The following is a 24,648-nucleotide window of genomic DNA, read 5'->3' as shown; positions in this document are numbered from 1 at the left end:
GCAGGGCCGAGTGGAGCCGAGCCGGTACGTGCAGTGGAAAAGTGCCATAAGAGGCACCATTTGGCTAGTGCGTAAAGAAAATCTGATACCCAAAGGTTCCATAGCAAAAGATTTTTCAAAAAACCCTCAAAGCTGCTATCTGCATCTTCAGCATGCTAATGGCTATTCACTTGTCAGCTCCATCCTGCAAAAAATGACAAAACTGAAGCTTTACAATTATTCTACTCACACAATGAGATGAAAATTCTCAACACTTTGCTAAAAATGGCTCTGGTTACTCTCTTGAGACTCCTAAACAAGGTAAGAGAACCACAATATCAGGACAAGCCCAAAAGAGTGCAACTCCAATACAGTTCTGTGGGGAGGAACCTCCTTTTAAAAGTTTGTCTAGCAGTGTATCCTGAAAGACGATTGGGGAAAATAGCTTTGGTCTTTCCCATATGGAAGAAAAATGTATTTCCAATATATTTAGGGGAAAAATATTTTGAAATATATTGAATATGGCCAAAATTGTAGCATTTCAAATATATTTCCAATATATTTGCACTAAAAATTGTAGAAATACCTTGAATATGGCCAAAATTGTAGCATTGCAAATATATTTCCAATATATTTGGGAAAAATTAAAAATGTTTTTAATATATTTTTCTTCCATGTGGGTTAAGGGGGTATACAAGTGCAATACCTGTAGTGATTAAATAGAAATATAAGCAATCTAACAATTACATTTGTATTTTATGTCTTTAGGCATCCACTGGTCCCACATCTCAATAGTCACCCAGTGGGTGCCATGATATCCACTAAAGAGAAGACCAAACCTCGGCCTCCAAAGGACAGCATGACTCTCCTACCATGCTTCTATTTTGTGGAGGTGAGTCTTTTACTGTATAGAGCTGACAAATGTAATAAAAAGGATACAGTGTGAATTAACATATAATGTTACAACTCCCAGGGTTGTTAGTACATGTATGTGTAGTTAAGAATGAGGCAAAAGCTAGTCATTTACATTATTCCATTTTTACCTAACAGTATAATTACTTCCAATGCATTTTTCAAAATATCACTGTGTGTCTTGTCTCTTATTTAGTTACAATATAAGTGATTGTAAAGTCTCGTTTTTTTTTAAATACCAAACATGTTATACTTACCTGCTCTGTGCAGTGGGTTTTTCACAGAGTGGCCCAGATCCTCCTCTTCTTGGGTCCCATTTCTGTGATCTTGGCCCCTTCCCCCTGTTGAATGTCCCCACAGCAAGCAGAATGTCCCCCCAGCAGTTGCTATGGGGCACCCAAGCCGAGTCACAGCTCCCTGTGTCCATTCAGACATGGAGCCGTGACCCGGCCCCACCCCTCTCGCTCCTGATTGGCTGACTGACTTTGATTGACAGCAGCAGGAGCCAATCATAGAATGCATAAAGATAAAAAAAAAAACATTCTGCCTTTACAATCACTTTAATGCCAAATGGTCTTGCGAGAAGAGTCTGCAACTATCTGGATGCAAATGTTTACAATGCAAAGAGTTCAGTTTTTACGGTTACATAGTTAAATATTGTCCTAATCCCTATGGTTCTTGCTTTATGACTGTAGCACCCTCCTAGGTAGGTGCTAGAGAGAAAGTATAGTTTTGAGCTCTGCCTGCTTACCAGAGGAGCTGCAGGTAAATCTATATTGTTCTCTGCCTACCAGAGAGCAGGATCTGTTAGAGAGGTCTGCTCATTGTGCTCAGGTGCAAATCGTTCTGTCTGCAGAGTGTTTCACACTGGTCCAATAGGGAGGCATATTGGACAGTGGAAGGAAACCTGACAAATGAGTGCACAGGCGTTTGATGCAGCCCTGGTGATTTGGCAGAGGAAACGTGCCTTGATGCATGCTGGGACACTGTATAAAAGCGAGGAGCACATGTGCTCCGGGTCTTTCAACTGGATAGCGGAGTCTCAGAGGGAGGGGGCGGCTACCTCCTCCTCTGTAGAGGTGCCATGCGGCCTCAGGTAGTCGACCTGAGGGCCCGGAGAGTGCAAGTGGGGAACTGAACCTGGGGGTCTGGTGAAGCTGATTGAAATGGGAGATGCTGGAGGATCTTATTCTGCAGTACAGTGAGTACAGATCTGTGTCAAGGGGCCTGACCTGAGGGGGGGCACCCCTGCAGCTAGAAGAGTCAGTGGACATGTGTCAGTAAAGAGGATGCTGGTGAGTGTCCAGAAGATAATGTAGATTCACCAAGTCTATTGCTGGAGAGAAAAGAGCAAGGAGACTTAACCCCTTCCATACATGTGGCAGTAGGGATTAAGCAGTGCAGCTGCTTCCACAAGCAACCTGGTGAGGCCAAGTGAGAGTTGTCCTTTTCCATTGTGAATAGTTACAGTCGGAGTATAAACACTAAAAACCAAAACCCCTGGACTGTTTATTGTGTGACGAGCCATTGGGAGTAAGGAGGGATTTGTGAACTGTTCCGTAAGTAACTGTGTGCTGGTAATCAGAGGAGACCCAAGAAGTCATTATACAGCAAGCCCTATGGGAATAGTGCTACATGACTAATGTGTAACATCGACTTCATATCACGACTTTTACATAATCCTTAAAATCCAACAAAGCATACATCAGAAGAGTGTGTGATTCATACATAATTGCTATGGAGACAAAGGAAACTATTCCAGTGAAGACAATGAATCTGATTGCTTTGTGTTTTTAGAAATGGCTCCAAGACATTGGCCCACATAATATTTAGCAGGCACATTTGTTTTGCATGTTTTAAAAATAAAGTCACAGCGCTGCATATTTAAGCACATTTTCTCTTCAGACAGGCATATATATTTTAAACCCAATTGAACCTGCATATTAAAAAAAAAAAAAAAAAAAGTATGCAGTAAGTCTGCATAAAAGGAAAGAATATGTGAATTTTATATATTTTTTAATTGGTTAGTGCTTTACTAGTCAGGGAGAATGAGCATAGCTGATTGGAGCACTGTGCAGGGGACCTGTAGCTGCTGGAGACTGTATAAGAGCAGCGGTCTGGGTCTCTAGCTTGTTGTTAGAACAGAACGGTTTCATATAATAATAAAGCACCAACACAATAAAATACAACATAAATTACACTTTCTATACTTTTTACACATTCTGACTGCATATTTCTATTAAACAATAATGGCTCAATTGGGCTTTAAAGCAGTTGTATCCTCAAAAAAAAAAAAAAAAAAAAACCCTGCAGGGCAAAGGCATAATGAGCTAGTATGCATCACATACTAGCTCATTATGAAATACTTACCTTAGAACGAAGCCCCCGACACGGTCGCCCGGACACCGCTGAGGGAGATGTCATCTTCCCCCCGGCGTCTCTTCCGGGTTCGGCGGCTCAGACGCTGTGAGTGGCCGGAGCCGCGATTAAGTCACTTCCGCGCATGCGCGTAGGAGTTCACTTTCCGGCAAGGAGCTTTGAAGGTCCCCCGCTGGTGTCAGCGTCTGCATGCAGGGCGAATATCTCCTAAACCGTGCAGGTTTAGGAGATATTAAATGTACCTACAGGTAAGCCTTATTATAGGCATACCTGTAGGTAAAAGTTGAAAAGCGGAGTATACTATTGCTTTAAATAGGACAAAATGCTTTGAAATATAATTATGATACCCCGCTGGATTTGTATCTGTTGTATCCAGATTGATTTACACCTGTCCTGGCTTTTATACTTCTGCATTAGTGACACAGACATCTTTTTGTGTTTTTTCTACCTGATGAGCTTCTCGCTATTTACATAGCAAATCCCATTCACAACTTCCTTGTTAGCAACAAAAAAAACCCTGTAGCCCTGTACACACAGGCCAAATGTCGAGTGGCACTGGCTGGTTCAAAAGAAACCGGCCAACATTCGGCCCGTGTGTACTACAGCCGGTCCTAAAGGAGTCGGCCGATTGGTCCAAAGGGGCACGACCGAAAAAAAATCTGCCAAACAGCTCCCAATCAGCGCTCTCAGCCAGTAGCTGAGAATGCTGACTGGAGAGTTCTCTTGGGGGTCCCTGTTAGAACACAATAGCTCAGCAAGGGAGATCGCTGTACTTAATTGCCTGAGCTGTCAGTTTTCTTTCGTTCACACACGAATAGTGTGTAGTAGGCTTTAGCCAGCTGGTATTGTTATCTGTCCTTCTACAACTGCAGTTAGAAGAAAAAGTTTGCCAGCACTTAATAGTTTTCAGGATTATTGCAAAAATGGCACTTAACCACTTAAGCCCCGGAAGATTTTACCCCCTTCCTGACCAGGGCCTATTTTGCTATTCGGCACTGCGTGACTTTAACGGACAATTGCGCGGTCGTGCGACGCTGTACGCTGTACCTTTTTTTCCCCACAAACAGAGCTTTCTTTTGGTGGTATCTGATCACCTGTGCGATTTTTTGATCATGCGCTATAAACAAAAAAAGAGCATAAATTTTGCAAAAATAACAATATTTTTTTTATATGAAATTCCCCGAAAAAAATTTAAAAATCAAATTTTTTTAACATTTTCGGCCAATTTGTTTTATGCTACATATGTTTGGTAAAAAAAAATCGCAAAAAGCGTATTATGATTGGTTTGCGCAAAAGTTATCGCGTTTACTAACAATGGGAAAGATTTTTGTCATTTTTGGTGTTTTTTTATTTTTAACGAGTAATGGCGGCGATCTGCAATTTTTTTTGTGGGACTGCGACATTGCGGCGGACAGATCGGACCCTTGACTGACATTTTTGACACTTTTGGGGGTACCAGTGACATTACTACAGCAATCAGTGCTATACATATGCACTGTTACTGTAAAAATGACACTGGCAGTGAAGGAGTTAACTGTATTGGAGAGGGAGGGGTTAAGTGTGTCCTAGGGGCGTGTTTCTAACTGTGATTGGCTGTGGCTCCTAGTGTAAGAACAGAGATCAACGGTCCTACATAGTAGAACTGTCTGATCTCCATTCTTACACAGGGAAGAATGACAGGCGGCTGTGTTTACATTAGCCGCCTGCCTTTCTTCCGGTGTAACGGACATCGGGTCCGCCGGGCACACGTGCGGGGGGGTCCGTGACCGCGCAGGAGCGGGAGTGCGCCTCCGGCGGCGCACGCTCGCTCCCTAGACCCTCACAGGCTTTGCCTGTGAGGGGCTGACTGCCGACGTAAATAGTCGTGCGGCGGTCGGCAAGCGGTTAAAATACTAAATGGTGTTCAATGCATAAGCTAATAGTATTACATTTATAACCGAATACCTGATCTTTTTATTTTCATCTAATGTTAAAGAATATGTAAACCCAACATTATATATTCCTGGTATGTGCCTGTTGTACCATGTATATAGGAAAGCCTCCTGTTCTCTTTGTATTGCTTCCTTTGTGTGAAATCCCTGGTGTTCCTGCCAGTCCTTCAGCTTTCCTTTTAAAAACTGACCACACTAGGCAGGAGAGCAGAGTGTGGTCAGTTCTCTAGCTATGCTGATGATCAGACTTGTCCTGACACATACTTCTAATGTTTTTTAGATCTATACACAGGTTTTTTGCCTTTTTATTTTTATTTTAAACGGAATGTATTGCTTTATAAGGTGAAGGTTTACAATAATTGGTGTAAGCAATCAAAGCCATTGATGTATGTAAACCCTAATATTTTAATACTAGTGCTGTGCAATAACCTCAAGCAAATGTTTCTGCAGCTGCTGATCACACCTCTGTGAGGAGGTACTGTATATTGGTCTATCCCAAAAATATTTTAGGTTCATGTATATTTTGGCATACTGTAGTTTGCAGTAAGAAACCCAATGCAGTTCATGCCCATGCAGTACTTCAATGCTATTGATTCTCTATGACTCTGAAGTGGCCGTTCTGAAAATACAATTTTTGATATTTGAACCACTGTGTTGATGATTTACTTTGTTTTTCATTACAGTTATGTTGCGTGACCTAGCCTTTTTTAGGCTCCATATTACAGGAAGGTTTCCTCATATGCTGTTGTAAAATATGCTTACACAATTCGGAATTCGTTTTTCCTTAACCACTTTACCACCGGAGGATTTTGCTGTCTTACGTCTAGGCCACTTTTTGCAACTTGGCACTGTGCCAATTTAACTGACAATTGCGCAGCCATGCAACGCCGTACCCAAACGAAATTTAAGTCCTTTTTTTCCCACAAACAGAGCTTTCTTTTGGTGGTATTTGATGCCCTCTGCGCTTTTAATTTTTTGCGATATTAATAAAAAAATAGCGAAAAGTTTGCGAAAAAATTGACATTTTCTACTTTGACAGTTAAAAAATATCCAATATATTCAATTTTTGTCATATATTTAGGCCAAAATGTATTTAGCTACATGTCTTTGACAAAAAAAATCTCAATGAGCATATTTTTAACCGCTTTAAGACCGGAAGATTTTACCCCATTCCTGACCAGGCCATATTTTGCGATTTGGCACTGCATTACTTTAACGGACAATTGCGCGGTCGTGCAACACTGTACCCAAATTTATGTCCTTTTTTTCCCCACAAATAGAGCTTTCTTCTGGTGGTATTTGATCACCTGTGCGATTTTTACTTTTTGCGCTACAAACAAAAAAAGAGCGACAATTTTGAAAAAATAACAATATTTTTCACATTTATTTATATGAAATTCCCCCAAAAAAATGTAAAAATCAAAATCTTTTAACATTTTAGGCCAATTTGTTTTCTGCTACATATTTTTGGTAAAAAAAAATCACAATAACCGTATTTTGATTGGTTTGCGCAAAAGTTATCGCAGCTACTAACTACGGGAAAGATTTATGTCATTTTTATTGTTTTTTTTTTTTTTAACTAGTAATGGCAGCAATCTGCAATTTTTTTTTTTTTTTTGCGGGACTGCGACATTGGGGCGGACAGATCGGACCCCTAACTGACATTTTCGACACTTTTGGGGGTACCAGTGACATTACTACAGTAATCAGTGCTTTAAATATGCACTGTTACTGTAAAAAATGACACTGGCAGGGAAGGGGTTAACTTTATTGGTGATCAAGGGGTTAAATGTATGCCTGGTGCTTACTGACGTGTGTGGGGGGAGGGGATTGTGTGACACAGGCACAGATCACAGGTTCAGCTATGCTGAATCCTGTAGTCTGTCACATAGGAAATCCGCCTGCTTTGTTTACACAAGCGGGCGGACCTCCACATTCGATCCCAGACGATCGGGGAAGAGCGGCGGTGATCACTGCCTCTCCTCCCGTGGCCCCCCGACTCCCGCTGTGTCTGAATACAGCGGGACCGAGCCTCCGGTGGCGCGCGCGCGAGAATTGACAGGTCTACGTCGCTGGATGATAACGAGCCACTTTGCCGCAGTACCAGCTCAGTGAGCGGTCAGCAAGTGGTTAATGAGTCTAAGCAAGTGATGGCGAACCTTGGTACCCCAGATGTTTTGGAAATACATTTCCCATGATGCTCCTGCACTCTGCAGTGTAGTTGAGCATCATGGGAAATGATGTTTCAAAACATCTGGGGTGCCAAGGTTCGCCATCACTCTAAGCCACCCAGATCCCAAGGCCATAACACAGACATAACATTATATAATATGAGGTTTTTGTGTTGGTATGCAGCCCTTTTTTTCTAAACGCATTTATTGCTGTGCACATGTAGCAAAGATCAACCTTTTGTCCCCTCTGTTCATAGAATATTGTGATGTTATTGCTGTAGAAAGGCGATTTTATTTTGGTAAACTTAACGGCAATCTTTTTGAAATGAGTGGTATCCCCCACAGTAACTTTTATCAACTTCTGCCTGTAGATGCACATTAAGCTTCTTATTATTTGTTTAATGCTTTAATAATTATTGTTGTGATGATTGTATTTTCAAATATCTATATATATCGAATACCAAAGCACGATTACAGTGGTGGTTATTTTTATAATTTTCCAGGCTCATATCTCTAAACATGCAATCAATACATTTCCTGAAATAATGCATTCTTTGATATGCTTTCCTGGAAACAAATGACATTTAAAATATATATATATATATACAGTATCTCACAAAAGTGAGTACACCCCTCACATTTTTGTAAATATTTTATTCTATCTTTTCATATGACAACACTGAAGAAATGAAACTTTGCTACAATGTAAAGTAGTGAGTGTACAGCTTGTATAACAATGTACATTTTCTGTCCCCTCAAAATAACTCAACACACAACCATTAATGTCTAAACCACTGGCAACAAAAGTGAGTACACCGCTAAGTCAAAATGTCCAAATTGGGCCCAAAGTGTCAATATTTTGTGTGGCCACCATTATTTTCCAGGACTGCCTTAACCCTCTTGGGCATGGAGTTCACCAGAGTTTCACAGGTTGCCACTGGAGTCTTCTTCCACTGCGCTCCTCCTCTTTCCATTTGAGGATGCCCCACAGGTGCTCAATAGGGTTTGGGTCTGAAAACATGCTTGGCCAGTCCATCACCTTTACCCTCAGCTTCTTTAGCAAGGCAGTGGTCGTCTTGGAGATGTGTTTGGGGTTGTTACCATGTTGGAATACTGTCCTGTGGCCCAGTCTCCAAAGAGGGGGGAGGGGGGGGGGGTAATGTTCTGCTTCAGTATGTCAAGGTACATGTTGGCATTCATGGTTCCCTCAATGAACTGTAGCTCCCCAGTGCCAGCAGCAATCATGCAGTCCCAGACCATGACACTTCCACCACCATGCTTGACTGTAGGCAAGACACACTTGTCTTTGTACTCCTCACCTGGTTGCCACCACACACGCTTGACACCATCTGAACCAAATAAGTTTTTGTTGGTCTCATCAGACCACAGGACATGGTTCTAGTAATCCATGTCCTTAGTGTACTTGTCTTCAGCAAACTGTTTGCGGGCTTTCTTGTGCATCATCTTTAGAAGAGGCTTCCTTCTGGGATGACAGCCATGCAGACCACTTTGATGCAGTGTGCGGCGTATGGTCTGAGCACTGACAGGCTGACCCCCCCCCCCCCCACCCCTTCAACCTCTGCAGCAATGCTGGCAGCACTCATACGTCTATTTCCCAAAGACAACCTCTGGATATGACGCTGAGCATGTGCACTCAACTCCTTTGATCGACCATGGCGAGGCCTGTTCTAAGTGGAACCTGTCCTGTTAAACCGCTGTATGGTCTTGGCCACTGTACTCAGTTTCAGGGTCTTGGCAATCTTCTTATAGCCTAGGCCATCTTTATGTAGAGCAACAATTCTTTTTTTCAGATCCCCAGAGAGTTCTTTGCCATGAGGTGCCATGTTGAACTTCCAGTGACCAGTATGAGAGAGTGAGAGCGATAACACCAAATTTAACACACCTACTCCCCATTCACACCAGAGATCTTGTAACACTAACGAGTCACATGACACCGGGGAGGGAAAATGGCTAATTGGGCCCAATTTGGACATTTTCACTTAAGGGTGTACTCACTTTTGTTGCCAGTGGTTTAGACATTAATGGCTGTGTGTTGCGTTATTTTGAGGGGGACAGCAAATTTACACTGTTATACAAGCTGTGCACTTACTACTTTACATTGTAGCAAAGTGTCATTTCTTCAGTGTTGTCACATGAAAAGGTATAATCAAATATTTACAAAAATGTGAGGGGTGTACTATTTTTTGTGAGATACTGTAATTGCTCTAGCCAAGTGTATTATCCATTGCACTTAAAGGAAATGTGTAGCGTTTTTGTATATTTTTTGTAATGTATTAAATTCAGGGCTAAACAATACATTTACAATACATTGTATCAAAGTGTAATTTCTTCAGTGTTGTCACATATAATGATATAATAAAATATTTACAAAAATGTGAGGGGTGTACTCACTTTTGTGAGATACTGTGTGTGTGTTTGTGTGTGTGTGTGTGTATATATATATATATATATATATATATATATACATTCAAACATTCCCATAAACACACTTGTAAACTTTGTGGACAGCCTTCCCAGAAGAGTTGAAGCTGTTATAGCTGCAAAGGGCAGGCCAACCTCAAGGTTTAGGAGAGTGTCTATGGGAATGTTTGATCATTTTTCCAGAAGTGCATTTGTGAGGTTAGGCACTGATGTTGGATGAGAAGGCCTGGCTCACAGTCTCCGCTCTTATTCATTCCAAAGGTGTTCTATGGGGTTGAGGTCAGGTTTGACTCAGCACTGGTCCAAATTATTTGGTGGAGGGGGGATTATGATGTGGGGTTGTTTTTCAGGGGTTGGGCTTAGTCCCTTAGTTCCAGTGAAGGGAACTCTTAAAGCATCAGCATACCAAGACATTTTGGACGATTTCATGCTCCCAACTTTGTGAAACCAGTTTTGGGGATGGCCCCTTTATGTTCAAACATAACTGTGCACCAGTGCACAATGCAAGATCCATAAAGACATGGATGGGCGAGTTTGGGGTGGAGGAACTTGACTGGCTTGCACAGAGTCCTGACCTCAACCTGAAAGAACACCTTTGGGATGAATTAGAGCAGAGACCGTCCCGTCTAACATCAGTGCCTGACCTCACAAATGCGCTTCTGGAAGAATGGTCAAACCTTCCCATAGACACATTCCTAAATCTTGTGGACAGCCTTTCCAGAAGAGGTAAAGTTGGCATAGCTGCAAAGCATGGGCCAACTCAATATTGAAACCTGACTAAGACTGGGATGCCATTAAAGTTCATGTGTGTGTAAAGGGAGGTGTCCCAATACTTTTGGTAATATAGTGAGTCTGTCTGTCTGTCTAATCTATCTATCTATCTATCTATCTATCTATCTATCTATCTATCTATCTATCTATCTATCTATCTATCTATCTATCTATCTATCTATCTATCTATCTATCTATCTATCTATCTATCTATCTATCTATCTATCTATCTATCTATCTATCTATCTATCTATCTATCTATCTATCTAATCTATCTATCTATCTATCTAATCTATCTATCTATCTATCTAATCTATCTATCCGTCTGTCCGTCCATCTAATCTAATCTAATCTTATCTATAGATAGATATAAAAAATTCCATATATGCAATACAAATCAGAAAATTGACCCAAATATTTGTTACTGTCTTCTCCCTTACAATCTTTCTTTTCCTTAAGCTTCCCATTGTGGCCTCCTCCATAGTATCTCTGTACTTTCTGGAGCTGACTGACATCTTTCGGCCCGCGCAGGGTGGATTTCAGTGTCATGATCGATCCCTCTCTATGCCATATGTCGAGAGCAATGAAGAGCTCATCCCACTACTCATGCTGCTCAGCCTTGCGTTTGCTGCCCCTGCAGCCTCTGTGAGTACCTCTTTTCCACAATACTGGTTTGAAGGAAGGAGTTTTACTATGCTGATATATTGCTCTTCTGTGCTCCTTTAGATCATGCTTGGAGAGGGAATCCTTTACTGTATCCAGTCCAAACTGAAGGGTCGTGGTAGCTCTGAAGGAAGTATCAACGCTGGAGGCTGCAATTTCAATTCCTTTTTGCGCAGGACAGTTCGATTTGTAGGTAAGTGGAATCAATTGAGTACCGTAGGCAGGGCTGCTGATAGGGGGGGACCACCAGCCCTCCTGTAGGGGGCCTGGGCACACAGGGGGCCCCAATAGCATGGGAAATTGGTGGGGTCGAGTGGTGGGGCATTTACAGAAGGAAGACCTGTGCGGCTCTCTGCAGCAGCTGAAAGCCATTACCCCCCCCCCCCCACAACAGGCTTTCAGCTGCTGCAGGGAGAGACACAGACACATGGCATCATTCCTGTAATTGCTTCTCCGACACCGATCCCCCTCCCCGTGCGCCCCCCCCCCTTCCTCCCGCAGCGCTGAAGGATTCCCTGTCCTGTAAAAAATATATTGTAAAAAAATAATAACTAAACATTGTAATAAATTATTTAAAAAATTGTAAAATAATTGTAAACATTTTTAACATTTCTTAACCGGTTGCCGACCGCCGCACGACTATATACTGCGGCGGTCAGCCCCGGCCAGGCAGAGTGACGTATCGGTACGTCACTCGCCTGTCACTGACTTGCGAGCCTATCGCGGGCGGGCGCGCGCCCGCCGAGGCGCGCGCCCGCCGCGGCTCGTTCACAGGCAAGTCAGTGCGTGTGACCGGCGGACTCGATGTCCGCCAGTCACACTGCGATCGCTCCTGTGAAGGGAGAAAGACAGAGCAGCTTGTGTAAACAAGCTGCCTGTCAGTTCTCCCTGTGTAAAAGTGAAGATCTGTCCGTTCTACTATGTAGAACGGTGGATCTTTGCTTTTACACCAATAGGAATGTCCCTACACAGTTAGAATCACGCCCCTAGGACACACTTAACCCCTCCCTGTCCAATAAAGTTAACCCCTTCCCTGCCAGTGTCATTTTTGCAGTAACAGTGCATATGTATAGCACTGATTACTGCAGTAATGTCACTGGTAACCCCAAAAGTGTCAAAAATGTCAGTCAAGGGTCCGATCTGTCCGCCGCAATGTCGCAGTACCGAAAAAAAAATCGCAGATCGCCGCCATTACGCGTTAAAAAAAAAACACCAAAAATGACAAAAATCTTTCCCTTTGTTAGTAAACACGATAACTTTTGCGCAAACCAATCAAAATACGCTTTTTGCGATTTTTTTTTACCAAACATAGGTAGCATAAAACAAATTGGCCGAAAAATGTTAAAAAATTTTGATTTTTACTTTTTTTTTGGGGGAATTTCATATAAAAAAATGTGAAAAATATTGTTATTTTTGCAAAATTTACGCTCTTTTTTTGTTTATAGCGTGTGATCAAAAAATCGCACAGGTGATCAAATACCACCAAAAGAAAGCTCTGTTTGTGGGAAAAAAAGGACGTCAAATTCGTTTAGGTACAGCGTCGCACGACCGCGCAATTGTCCGTTAAAGTCACGCAGTAAAAAATCGCAAAAAAACCCCTGGTCCTTTAGCAGCCAAATCCTCCGGGGCTTAAGTGGTTAAAAAAATATATAATTTTTTTTTTTTTTTTTTTTAGTAAAAACAAATAAAAAGGGCACACATGTTCTCTGTCATGTTTATGTCCGCTAATAATGATTTTAGTGTATTTTTAGTAAAAATATTGTCATGACATAATCGAGGGGCCCTGCCATGTAGGCTGTACCAGGCCCCATGATTTCTGACTGTAGGTAAGGGGGATTTCAAAGGCTTTTCTCTATGAGTTTGTACTTGTTTTACACTGGTTTCTTCTCTTTTTATTAGGTGTTCATGTTTTTGGCCTGTGTGCAACTGCATTGGTCACTGATGTCATTCAGCTAGCTACTGGATATCATGCTCCATTCTTCCTCACGGTCTGTAAGCCTAACTACACAAGGCTTGGCACTTCATGTGCTACAAACCCCTATATCACACAGGACATCTGCACTGGAAATGACCAGCATGCCATTTTGTCTGCCAGGTAAACACAACTGTAACATTTTATTTTTCTAAATAGTAAATGTAACTGCATACTAGATAACTGGTAAGATACACCAAGACCATATAAAGCACAGACTTAAGAAAGCGTTCACATAGAGAGGGCAGGTGCATCAAAGGAAAGGTATCTAAGCAACCCTGTTTGCTTCCTAGCAACAGTGAACTGCAGTTGCAAAACAGCAAAAATGGGGCAATTTATGTCACCGTGAATATCCACACCTACAGCAGGTTTCCAGAAAATAATGTGCAAGGTAAATATAGCATGTCAAAAGAGTATTGTCAAAGAATGACGACACATTGCATTCTCCATCAGCAGACCGAGGACAGCTTTATGTAGACATTCTTTACTAAGAAGCACTGTTGTTATATATCTGCTATCCGTTGTGTTCTATTGCTGCAATATGCGTCTGTATGATATTTTTATTTACATATTCATATCATAAAAATCTATTTCCAGGAAGACGTTCCCTTCACAACATGCCACACTTTCGGCTTTTGCTGCTGTCTACGTATCTGTGAGTATCCGCTGGCCTGAAAGTGCTCATTAGTGTCATTCCAATAGGTAGTGCTGCTACAGGACACAGAGAAGTCAAACATCGAATTATTCTCATATATAAACTGGTCTTCATTAGGTATAGGCAAGTATAAATACTATAAATAGAATGCAACAAAAATAAAAGTAAATGTCAGAAATGTAGAAAAACAGGAAAATAAGAAACCGAGGTCTAGGTTGCAAAGGATTTCCTCAAACATGGTTATCAATGTTATCTATTTGAAGGATAGGTCTGTGCACAGCAGGGTCTGAAAGGATGTTCTATACAAACAAAAAGGACAAAGTCAGCATTACCCTTTTGAGAGCAGGTCATTGATGTTTGGATGCCAAGACCGCACGTATCGGTTAGCTTGGCTAGAATTCTAAACCTAAATATCTGTGTATCCTTTTTTTTTTAAGCACTCAAATGTATAAAAATCTTTTAAAAATGCAATTTATACGGCTAACGGCTTTTAATAATAAACTCGGTTTATATATCAGTCTACTGTATACAGTGAGGGGAAAAAAGTATTTGATCCCCTGCTGATTTTGTACATTTTCCCACTGACAAAGAAATGATCAGTCTATCATTTTAATGGCAGGTTTATTTTAACAGTGGGAGACAGAATAACAACAAAAAAACGCATTTCAAAAAAGGTATCAATTGATTTGCATTTGAATGAGTGAAATAAGTATTTGACCCCCTTCACAAAACATGACTTAGTACTTGGTGGCAAAACTCTTGTTGGCAATCGCAGAGGTCAGACATTTCTTGACCACCAGGTTTGCACACATCTCAGGAGGGATTTTGTCCCACTCCTCTTTGCAGATCCTCTCCAAGTCATTAACCACTTTAAGGCCGGAAGGATTTGCCCCCTTCCTGACCAGGCCCTATTTTGCGATTCGGCACAGTTACTTTAATGGACAATTGCGCGGTCGTGCGACGCTGTACCCAAATAAAATGTATGTTCTTTTTTTTCCCCACAAACAGAGCTTTCTTTTGGTGGTATTTGATCACCTGTGCGATTTTTATTTTTTGGGCTATAAAAAAAACAACAATTTTGAAAAAATAAAAAACAATATTTTTCACATTCTGCTATATAACATTCCCAAAAAAAATAATTTAAAAATCAAAATTTTTTAACATTTTAGGCCAATCTGTTTTCTGCTACATATTTCTGGTAAAAAAAAATCACAATAAGCGTATTTTGATTGGTTTGCGCAAAAGTTATTGCGTTTAGTAACTACAGGAAAGATTTATGTCATTTTTATTGTTTTTTTTTTTTACTAGTAATGGCGGCAATCTGCGATTTTTTTTGTGGGACTGCGACATTGCAGCGGACAGATTGGACCCCTGACTGACATTTTTGACACCTTTGGGGGTACCAGTGACATTACTACAGTAATCAGTGCTAAAAATATGCACTGTTACTGTAATAATGACACTGGCAGGGAAGGGGTTAACACAGTGGGTGATCAAGGGGTTAAATGCGAGCCTAGGGCAGTAATTCCAACTGTGGGGGGGAGGCAGGGGCAGGGCTTCTGAAATGACCATAGAGACATGGGATCCTATATAATAGGACCACAGGAGCTCTGTGATCATTCCAGAGAGAAGAACGGTCAGCTGTGTTTACAACAGCTGACCGTTCTTCTCTCTCAGCGGGGTATGATCGCGGGTGTCAGGCGGCAATCAGAGCCACCTGCCCACTGCATCGGCTCCCCCGCTGACATGGGGGGGCGGGAGTGCGCCACTGGCGGCACGCGCTTGCTCGCCCCATAGCCTCGTGTACGCGAGCGACGTACACCTATGGCGATTTGCCTGAGAGCGGCTGCCTGCCACCATATAACTCCATATAACTACAAATCAATTTATAACTTTTTTGAAATGCGGTTTTCTGGATTTTTGTTGTTGTTATTCTGTCTCTTACTTTTAAAATAAACCTACCATTAAAATTATAGATAGATCATTTCTTTATCATTGGACAAATGTATAAAATCAGCAGGGGATCAAATACTTTTTTTTCCCTCACTGTAAAATCATACATAACAACAGGGCAGTTTTCAAGTTACTGGCACTGCACTGAAAAGTATTGGCAAGCTTTATGTTTTCATAGCCGCTGCCTAGGCTGTTATACCATTTTTTAAACAAGGTAATTTATAGTATACGCAACTTTCAATGGAAGGTTTGGACCCAAAAAACAAGAGCATGTTTTCTGTAACAGACGTGATACCAGCACAGTATCATCGCTTTGAGCACCAAAAGGTTGTGTGCCTACATGCTAGAGTGATGGAAATCAAGATGGCTAATGGTAATGCACTGGGTCACAATAAAGACTTATACCACTGTTTTATTTTTCAGATGTATTTTAACTCCATCATAACAGATAGTACAAAACTTCTGAAGCCATTGCTAGTTTTCTCCTTTGCCATTGCCGCTGGATTATGTGGACTAACCCAGATCACACAGTACCGCAGTCATCCAGTAGATGTGTATGCAGGATTCCTTATTGGAGCAGGCATCGCTGCTTATTTGGTGAGTGATCATTTGTGGGGGTTTTAAATACTGTAATATTTTTGTTATTGAACAAAAACTGGGACCGCAGAGAGTCCAGAGAAGGAGAAAAAAGCTAATAAGGGGGCTAGAGGACCTCAGTTTTGAGGAACCACTGCAAACATTAAAGTTTTTCTTCCTGGAGATAAAATGCTTAAGAGGAGATATGACAGCGATATACAAATATCTCAATGGTTTTTCTAGCATAGGGAGAAAACTATTCAGTCTTAGGGAGCTTAAGATGACACGCCGCCACTCAATGATGTTGAAGGAGAAATGGTTTAACCCTAAAGCGTTTGTTATCATAACACTTCATATTTATTTTATTTATTTCAGGTACTTATATAGCGCTGTCAATTTACGCAGCGCTTTTACATATACATTGTACATTCACATCAGTCCCTGCCCTCAAGGAGCGCACAATCTAAGGTCCCTAACTCACATTCATATACTAGGGCCAATTTACCTTCCAGCATGTATTTGGAGTGTGGGAGGAAACCCATACAGGCACAGGGAGAACATGCAAACTCCAGGCAGGTAGTGTCGTGGTTGGGATTCAAACCAGCGACCCTCTTGCTGCTAGGTGAAAGTGCTAACCACTACACCACTGTGCCACCTGATATGTGGTTGCTGTGCCATATACTTTTATGAGAAAGTATCCTGTTCTCTTTGTATTTCTTCCTTTGTGTGGAATTCCTGGTGTACCTGCCAGGCCCTCTGCTTTTCTATTAAAACTGACCACACTAAGCAGGGGAACACACCCTGTTCATTATTCTAGCTATGCTGGGAACTACGTGAGCTCTCCTCCAATGATCAGACTTGTCCTGACACGCCCCCGCTGCATAGCTATTCACTGGGAAGCTCAGCGTACTGCTGCTTCTCCTCCCCCAGCTCTTATTCAGCTGAGAACAGAGGGAATGTAATCACTTATAAAAAAGGGAAAAAAGATTTTTATAATTTTTTTTTTATATCAATCAAAAATGTTTGCCTTTCATTTCTATTTTAAACTGAATGGATTGTTTTACAAGGAGATTGATTACAGTCACTTTAAACTGTGTAAGGGGTTCTTTACTGTCAGCGCAGTAAGGATGTGGAATTTCCTTCCACAATCAGAAGTGTCGATAATTTCAAAAAACACCTAGGGCATCGTAAGGACTGCAACATACAGGGATATCGGAAATGGTTTTCGACATAAACACACCCACACAGGTTAAACTGGATGGACTGGTGTCTTTATTCAACCCTACCAACTATGAAAAAATGTATTATCCCTGCCAACTACTGTATATAAAAATGTATTATTACATCATTGTGCAGATGTCATATAATGAGCTTTCAATATGCTTGAACTATTCATGCCTTAGGGAACTAATTGCCTTGCTTGATACCAATCAATTTTAGGCTTATCATGCTGTGGGTAATTTCCGGGCATCCTCTGAGGATTCTTTGCCAGCACCGCCAAGTAAAGATGGTTTACGTGCTTTGACACAGCGTGGACATGAGTCTGTATATCACCAGAACAAATCCTCAAGCAATGACGAACTATCTCCCCATCCAGGTAGCCAGGCTACCCAACGCCGGGTTAGTGAAATACCAATATTCATTGTTTGTTCTAAAAAAAATAAGCAAAAAAAAACATAATGTTAAATGAAATATGTATAGAGAACATATTCTAGGCTCCTTCGCTGACAGGACTTATTATATAAAAGTAGCTAAAAACTGACATAACCAATATCCTAATCCCACAGGCAATTTCCTGGCACAGATATCACAAAACAATTTCCTGCACAGTGACCACTATGACAATGTAAGCCTGATGTAATATGCTAACGTTGTAGTACAGTGCATACTTTATAACAGACTTCTCCAGCATGCACTTGTTCTAATAAGATTATAAAGGACCGATATGCTGTTAGGATTTAGGAAAGGTCTTACTATTTACCTCGTTTATTCAGGCCACATTGGAATTCTACTGACACCTGAGGATTCCAACTTGATATCTATTTATTTATTTCCAGTGAGAATCTAGAAAACTTGTGACTGTGTATTTTGTGCATGCCTTGGGGTGCACTCCAATTGGTTGTAGAAGTGCAGATGTGTTGCAGAGGTGCTTTGGGGAGCCATTAAAATTGAATGTGAGGCCAGAGTCGGTACAAGGGGACAGTGCCGGGACAACAGGTTCATCCAGCGCCCAGGGCAAGGATGCCAAACTGCGTCCCCCCTTCCCTTAGGGTTAGGGTCAAGGCACCCCCCCATGCCTGCAATAAACCATTGCACCCAGGGCAACTGTCTCTCCTGCCCACCCCTTGTCCCGACCCTGCAAGGGGAAACTGACTGTTTGTGTGATTGATCCAGCTGATAATAGCTGCAACGATGTGCCCAGTGCTCTCCTACGCCCGGTACAAGCCTAGCCTTTCATTTTCCTTTCTTCACTGTCAGCGGAGATACTCCCCCTGACAGGCGCTCTGTAGTCCCAGCCCGGCATGACTTCACTCACTGAGAATCCGGCCAGAGGCGTAATGGGAGGAGCATAGAATGCTAACCTAGAGGAGCCGAGGAGGAGGGACTGAAAAATATGAAAAATATGAAATGTATAAAATAAGCCGATAATGATTGTAAATGATTAAATCAAATATTTAGATGGGGGGTGGGGTCTGACTGAGGGGAGGAGGTTAATTACCAGCCAACAGTTTGCGCAGCGCTTTACAATGTGAGGGAAGACAATACAGTTACAATACCATTCAAAACAGGAGGAACTAGAGGGCCCTGCTCGTTAGAGCTTACAATCTACAAGAGTTGTATTTTCTGAAATATGCAGCATGGGACTTTGGGTTTATCACTGGTGTTAATTTTTAAAATGCAGCATGAGAAGGTTAATGTATTGCTGCTGGTCACTGATACATTAGTGACCAGTGGCAGTAAATTATAGGGCTGCGCATCTTCACTTACCTCACGATTCAAATGCGATCATTAGGGTCACGATTCGATACTGCGATGCATCACGATGCATCACGTTTAATGCCCATGGTTATTTTATCTGTTCTTAAAACAAACAAAAAAAAACTCCCTGCATGTAGCAAAGTCCAAACACAGCAGACAACAACTTAAAAACCTCAAGGCTCCCCCCTAAACACTACAGAAGAGGGTCAGAGGCCACAGAAACACTACAAGGGAGGGTCAGAGACCACAGACACAATACAAGAGAGGGTCAGAGACCACAGACACAATACAAGAGAGGGTCAGAGGCCACAGACACACTACAAGAGAGGGGCAGAGACCACAGAAACACTACAGGAGAGGGTCAGAGACCACAGAAACACTACAGGAGAGGGTCAGAGACCGCAGACACACTACAGGAGAGGGTCAGAGACCGCAGACACACTACAGGAGAGGGTCAGAGACCGCAGACACACTACAGGAGAGGGTCAGAGACCGCAGACACACTACAGGAGAGGGTCAGAGACCGCAGACACACTACAAGAGAGGGGCAGAGACCACAGAAACACTACAGGAGAGGGTCAGAGACCACAGAAACACTACAGGAGAGGGTCAGAGACCGCAGACACACTACAGGAGAGGGTCAGAGACCGCAGACACACTACAGGAGAGGGTCAGAGACCGCAGACACACTACAGGAGAGGGTCAGAGACCGCAGACACACTACAGGAGAGGGTCAGAGACCGCAGACACACTACAGGAGAGGGTCAGAGACCACAGACACACTACAGGAGAGGGTCAGAGACCACAGACACACTACAGGAGAGGGTCAGAGACCGCAGACACACTACAGGAGAGGGTCAGAGACCGCAGACACACTACAGGAGAGGGTCAGAGACCGCAGACACACTACAGGAGAGGGTCAGAGACCGCAGACACACTACAGGAGAGGGCCAGAGACCGCAGACACACTACAGGAGAGGGTCAGAGACCGCAGACACACTACAGGAGAGGGTCAGAGACCACAGACACACTACAGGAGAGGGTCAGAGACCGCAGACACACTACAGGAGAGGGTCAGAGACCGCAGACACACTACAGGAGAGGGTCAGAGACCGCAGACACACTACAGGAGAGGGTCAGAGACCGCAGACACACTACAGGAGAGGGTCAGAGACCGCAGACACTACAGGAGAGGGTCAGAGACCGCAGACACACTACAGGAGAGGGTCAGAGACCACAGACACACTACAGGAGAGGGTCAGAGACCGCAGACACACTACAGGAGAGGGTCAGAGACCACAGACACACTACAGGAGAGGGTCAGAGACCGCAGACACACTACAGGAGAGGGTCAGAGACCGCAGACACACTACAGGAGAGGGTCAGAGACCGCAGACACACTACAGGAGAGGGTCAGAGACCGCAGACACACTACAGGAGAGGGTCAGAGACCACAGACACACTACAGGAGAGGGTCAGAGACCGCAGACATGATACAGGAGAAGGTCAGAGACTGCAGACATGATACAGGAGAAGATCAGAGACTGCAGACATGATACAGGAGAAGATCAGAGACTGCAGACATGATACAGGAGAAGGTCAGAGACTGCAGACATGGTACAGGAGATGGTATCAAGAGCAAGTATTTGGCTCTTGATAGCAAGTATCAAAGCTCTAAACAAGTAGTTAATTTTCCGGCTAATTTGGAGAACATATCCCCTACACCTAAGAGATCAACTCAGGCATGGCAGTCTCTAGCTCATAATGCAATGTACTTTTCCTTGATTCTAGACATCTATGTAAAGTACTCCACTAGTAATAGACTAAGTTTGGTAATGGATGTAGTCCCAGAAGTAATCAACAAAGCTGCAAGGCAATCTAATCTAGTTACAAGTAGAAACTTTGCAAATTTCCCCAATTAAATCACAAGAATTCTGAAAGGTTTAAACAGGTTGCCTTTCATGATATAGGTTTCATACTCAGTTACTTGGACTCCACATAGCAGCAGTGCACTCCTAATTCGAATTGTCAGAAGAATTCCAATGACAGAACTCAGCCATAAATTGCATATTACTCAGGGATGGTAATAGCAATGTACTCCTATTCCAGCTGAAATTCCACTGACACAAAATCCAGCCATAAAATGCAGTTTGCTCAGAGAGTTGAGGCAGTCTCTTTGGAGTAGGGTTCAATGTGTAAATCAGCCTTATATATTGTTAGTGGGTTTCCCCATCAGCTAAGCAAGAGTCCTTTTAGGCTTTAAAATGAATTCCTTCCACCCATCAATAGCTTCCCCAAAGAGCGATCGTGCCATCAGCTAAGCAAGAGCCCTTTTAGGCTTTAAAATTAACTCCTTACCCCCATCAGTAGTTTCCTCAAAGAGCGATCGTCGGTCAGCTTTCCAAGGGATTTTTTCAAAGGGAGCGCTTCACCGATGCGGGAGGAGCCTTTCCCGCCATTTGCATGGCGTCCAGAACTTGGTGGTTGTAGCCGGAAGCAAGCAGAGCTGTTGCGCAGGAGAGCTAGGCGGGAAGCGGACGCCTACATGCGTCTTATCCAGCAATGACAGAAGAGGGAGGGAGGAGACAGAAGAGGGGGGGAGGGGGAGGAGCCAGAAATCGATTATTGGGGGGGTCCGCATCGATGCAGAATCGCGGGTGGCCGCATCGCGATGCATCGATGCAACGATTATTTTCAACAGCCCTAGTAAATTACCCCTTTGTGCTGCATTAGTAGCATCAATGTCAGTGTTAGATAATTGTAGCAATGACCAGCGGCAATACTACATTAACCCCCTCATGCTGCATTTTACAAATTGAGTAAAACACCAGTGATAAAAACAAAGTCCCAATGTGCTAAAAAAGGTTCTTTGGTAACATCAGCGCCATCTGCTACCTTCAATTGAGTGATTCTGTAACCGTCACCTCCACCACAGATTGCTTACCAGATTGCACAGACTTTGAGAAGCGCGGGGACATCAGCACATCACTTCGTCAGCTGACGTCACCGTGCTTCTCAAACCATGAAAGGACAGGTAGCTGCGATTAGCCAGCCGGCTTGTTTTTATCCTAATGCGATTACATGTTCTTCTTGCTGTAAGTGAAATATTGTATACCTTTTAAAGTTTTTAAAGATTTTTACACTATGGCGAGCGAGCCTTTTGTATTTCGGTGACCATCTATGATATTGTTTGCTGAACGGTGGGTCCACTTGCCATAAGAGGTTCCTGGGACAGCTAACCACTTCCATACTGGACCTATTTTGGCACTCCTCTCCTACATGTAAAAATCATAATTTTTTTGCTAGAAAATTACTCAGAACCCCCCTAACATTAAATATGTTTTTTAGCAGAGACCCTAGGGAATAAAATGGCGGTCATTGCAACTTTTTCATGTCACACAGTATTTGCACTTGCAATTTTTCAAACGTGTTTTTTTGAAAAAGAAATGGTTTCATGAAAAAAAAAAAATCGAGTAAATAGATACCTAGCATGTCACGCTTTAAAATTGCGCACACTCATGGAATGGCGCCAAACTTCGTTACTTAACCACTTAAGCCCTGCTATTTGGCTGCTCAAAGACCAGGCCCTATTTTGCGATTCGGCACTGCGTGACGCTGTACCCAAATGAAATTGATGTCCTTTCTTTCCCACAAACAGAGCTTTCTTTTGGCGGTATTTGATCACCTGTGTAATTTTTACTTTTTGCGCTATAAACAAAAAAAGAGCGACAATTTTGAAAAAATAACAATATTTTTCAAATTTTTTATATGAAATTACCCCCAAAAAATGTAAAAATCTACATTTTTTAATATTTTAGGCCAATTTATTTTCTGCTACATATGTTTGGTAAAAAAATCGCAATAAGCGTATTTTGATTGGTTTGCGCAAAAGTTATTGCGTTTACTAACTAAGGGAAAGATTTTTTGTCATTTTTATTGTTTTTTTTTTAACGAGTAATGGCGGTGATCTGCAATTTTTTTTTGCAGGACTGCGACATTGCGGCGGACAGACCCTTGACTGACATTTTTGACACTTTTGGGGTTACCAGTGACATTACTACAGTAATCAGTGCTATACATATGCACTGTTACTGTAAAAATGACACTGGCAGGGAAGGGGTTAACTTTATTGGTGATGCAGGGGTTAAGTTTGTCCCTAGGGGTGTGCTTCTAACTGTAAAGGGGTGTGGCTAGTGATGTAACCACAGAGACATACGATCCTACATAGCCGGATCGTATGATCTCTGCAGTTAGATCAGGGAGAATGACAGGCGGCTTTGTTTACATTAGCCGCCTGCCTTTCTCCCTCTGCTCTGGGAGATCACGAGTGACCGGCGGACATGACATGTTAGGGAACGAGCGGGGGGCGGGAGCGCGCCTCCGGCGGCACGCACTCGCCCCCTAGAGGCTTTCAGGCTAGCGACGTAGTACTACGTCACTTTTCCTGTACGGGGCTGACTGCCACAGTAAATATACTGTGGGCGGTCGGCAAGTGGTTAAAAAACTCCATAGGCGACGCTTTCAACATTTTTTCATGTTACCATTTTAGAGTTACAGAGGAAGTCTTGGACTAGAACTGTTGCTCTTGCTCTAACGTTCGCGACCATACCTCACATGTGTGGTTTGAACGTCGTTTACACATGTGGGTGCGACGAACGTATGCGTTTTTACTATTTATATGAATATTTGGTATTGGGGCACTACATCACACAAAATGAGTGCAAAACTGAAAACTTTAGTATGTTCACATGTGCCCTGACAGAAAAAACAGTTAACAGGCCTTTCTACAAGCACATTTGCTGCATTGTTATTTCAAAGCACTTTAAGTGCCTCCAATAAAAATACATATAATTAAAATGTGTGAGTGAACTCTGTTTCTATCACATTAAACCTAATTGAATTTGTATTGTTTTAAGTTTTTTCTTGTTCTGAAATGACATTGATTCGTTCTTTACACCCGGGGGGGTTGCCTTCTTCGCCCTGGGCACCAAATGACCTTGTCCCAGCACTGTGTGACGCCAGCTTACCACCTTACCACACCGCATGTGTGAACAGGCCCTAATTGTTTTGGAAATGTTCGCAGGGTGCACTTATGACACTGGTGTCACTGAAAATAATGGGTTTTCTAAAATGAGAGCACAACAGTTTGCTTTCATCTCTTAGGGCTTCACTGCCTCATTTATATAGGACAGCGCTGGCTTCATGACTCTGACACAAGCAGAGCAGCATTAATAACAATGGGAGAAAGGTGTCAGGACTGGAGGA

General features: G+C 42.5%; 1 protein-coding gene across 1 annotated transcript in view; it reads left to right on the top strand.

Annotated features, from left to right (window-relative positions):
• The window catches only part of PLPPR3 (phospholipid phosphatase related 3), a 46,434-nt gene that overhangs the window by 16,286 nt on the left and 5,500 nt on the right, over window positions 1-24,648 (top strand). Inside the window, exons 2-8 of the mRNA XM_082251458.1 lie at window positions 748-871; window positions 11,045-11,230; window positions 11,312-11,441; window positions 13,148-13,343; window positions 13,818-13,875; window positions 16,252-16,425; window positions 17,845-18,024. Coding sequence (XP_082107584.1) covers window positions 791-871; window positions 11,045-11,230; window positions 11,312-11,441; window positions 13,148-13,343; window positions 13,818-13,875; window positions 16,252-16,425; window positions 17,845-18,024 — 1,005 coding nt within the window. The 5' untranslated portion in view covers window positions 748-790. The remainder of the gene's footprint in view (window positions 1-747; window positions 872-11,044; window positions 11,231-11,311; window positions 11,442-13,147; window positions 13,344-13,817; window positions 13,876-16,251; window positions 16,426-17,844; window positions 18,025-24,648) is intronic.

The sequence above is a fragment of the Pelophylax lessonae genome (assembly GCF_965119305.1).
Source record: "Pelophylax lessonae genome assembly, chromosome: 1".
Lineage (NCBI taxonomy): Eukaryota > Metazoa > Chordata > Amphibia > Anura > Ranidae > Pelophylax > Pelophylax lessonae.
This window is presented reverse-complemented; position numbering and strand designations above follow the sequence as displayed.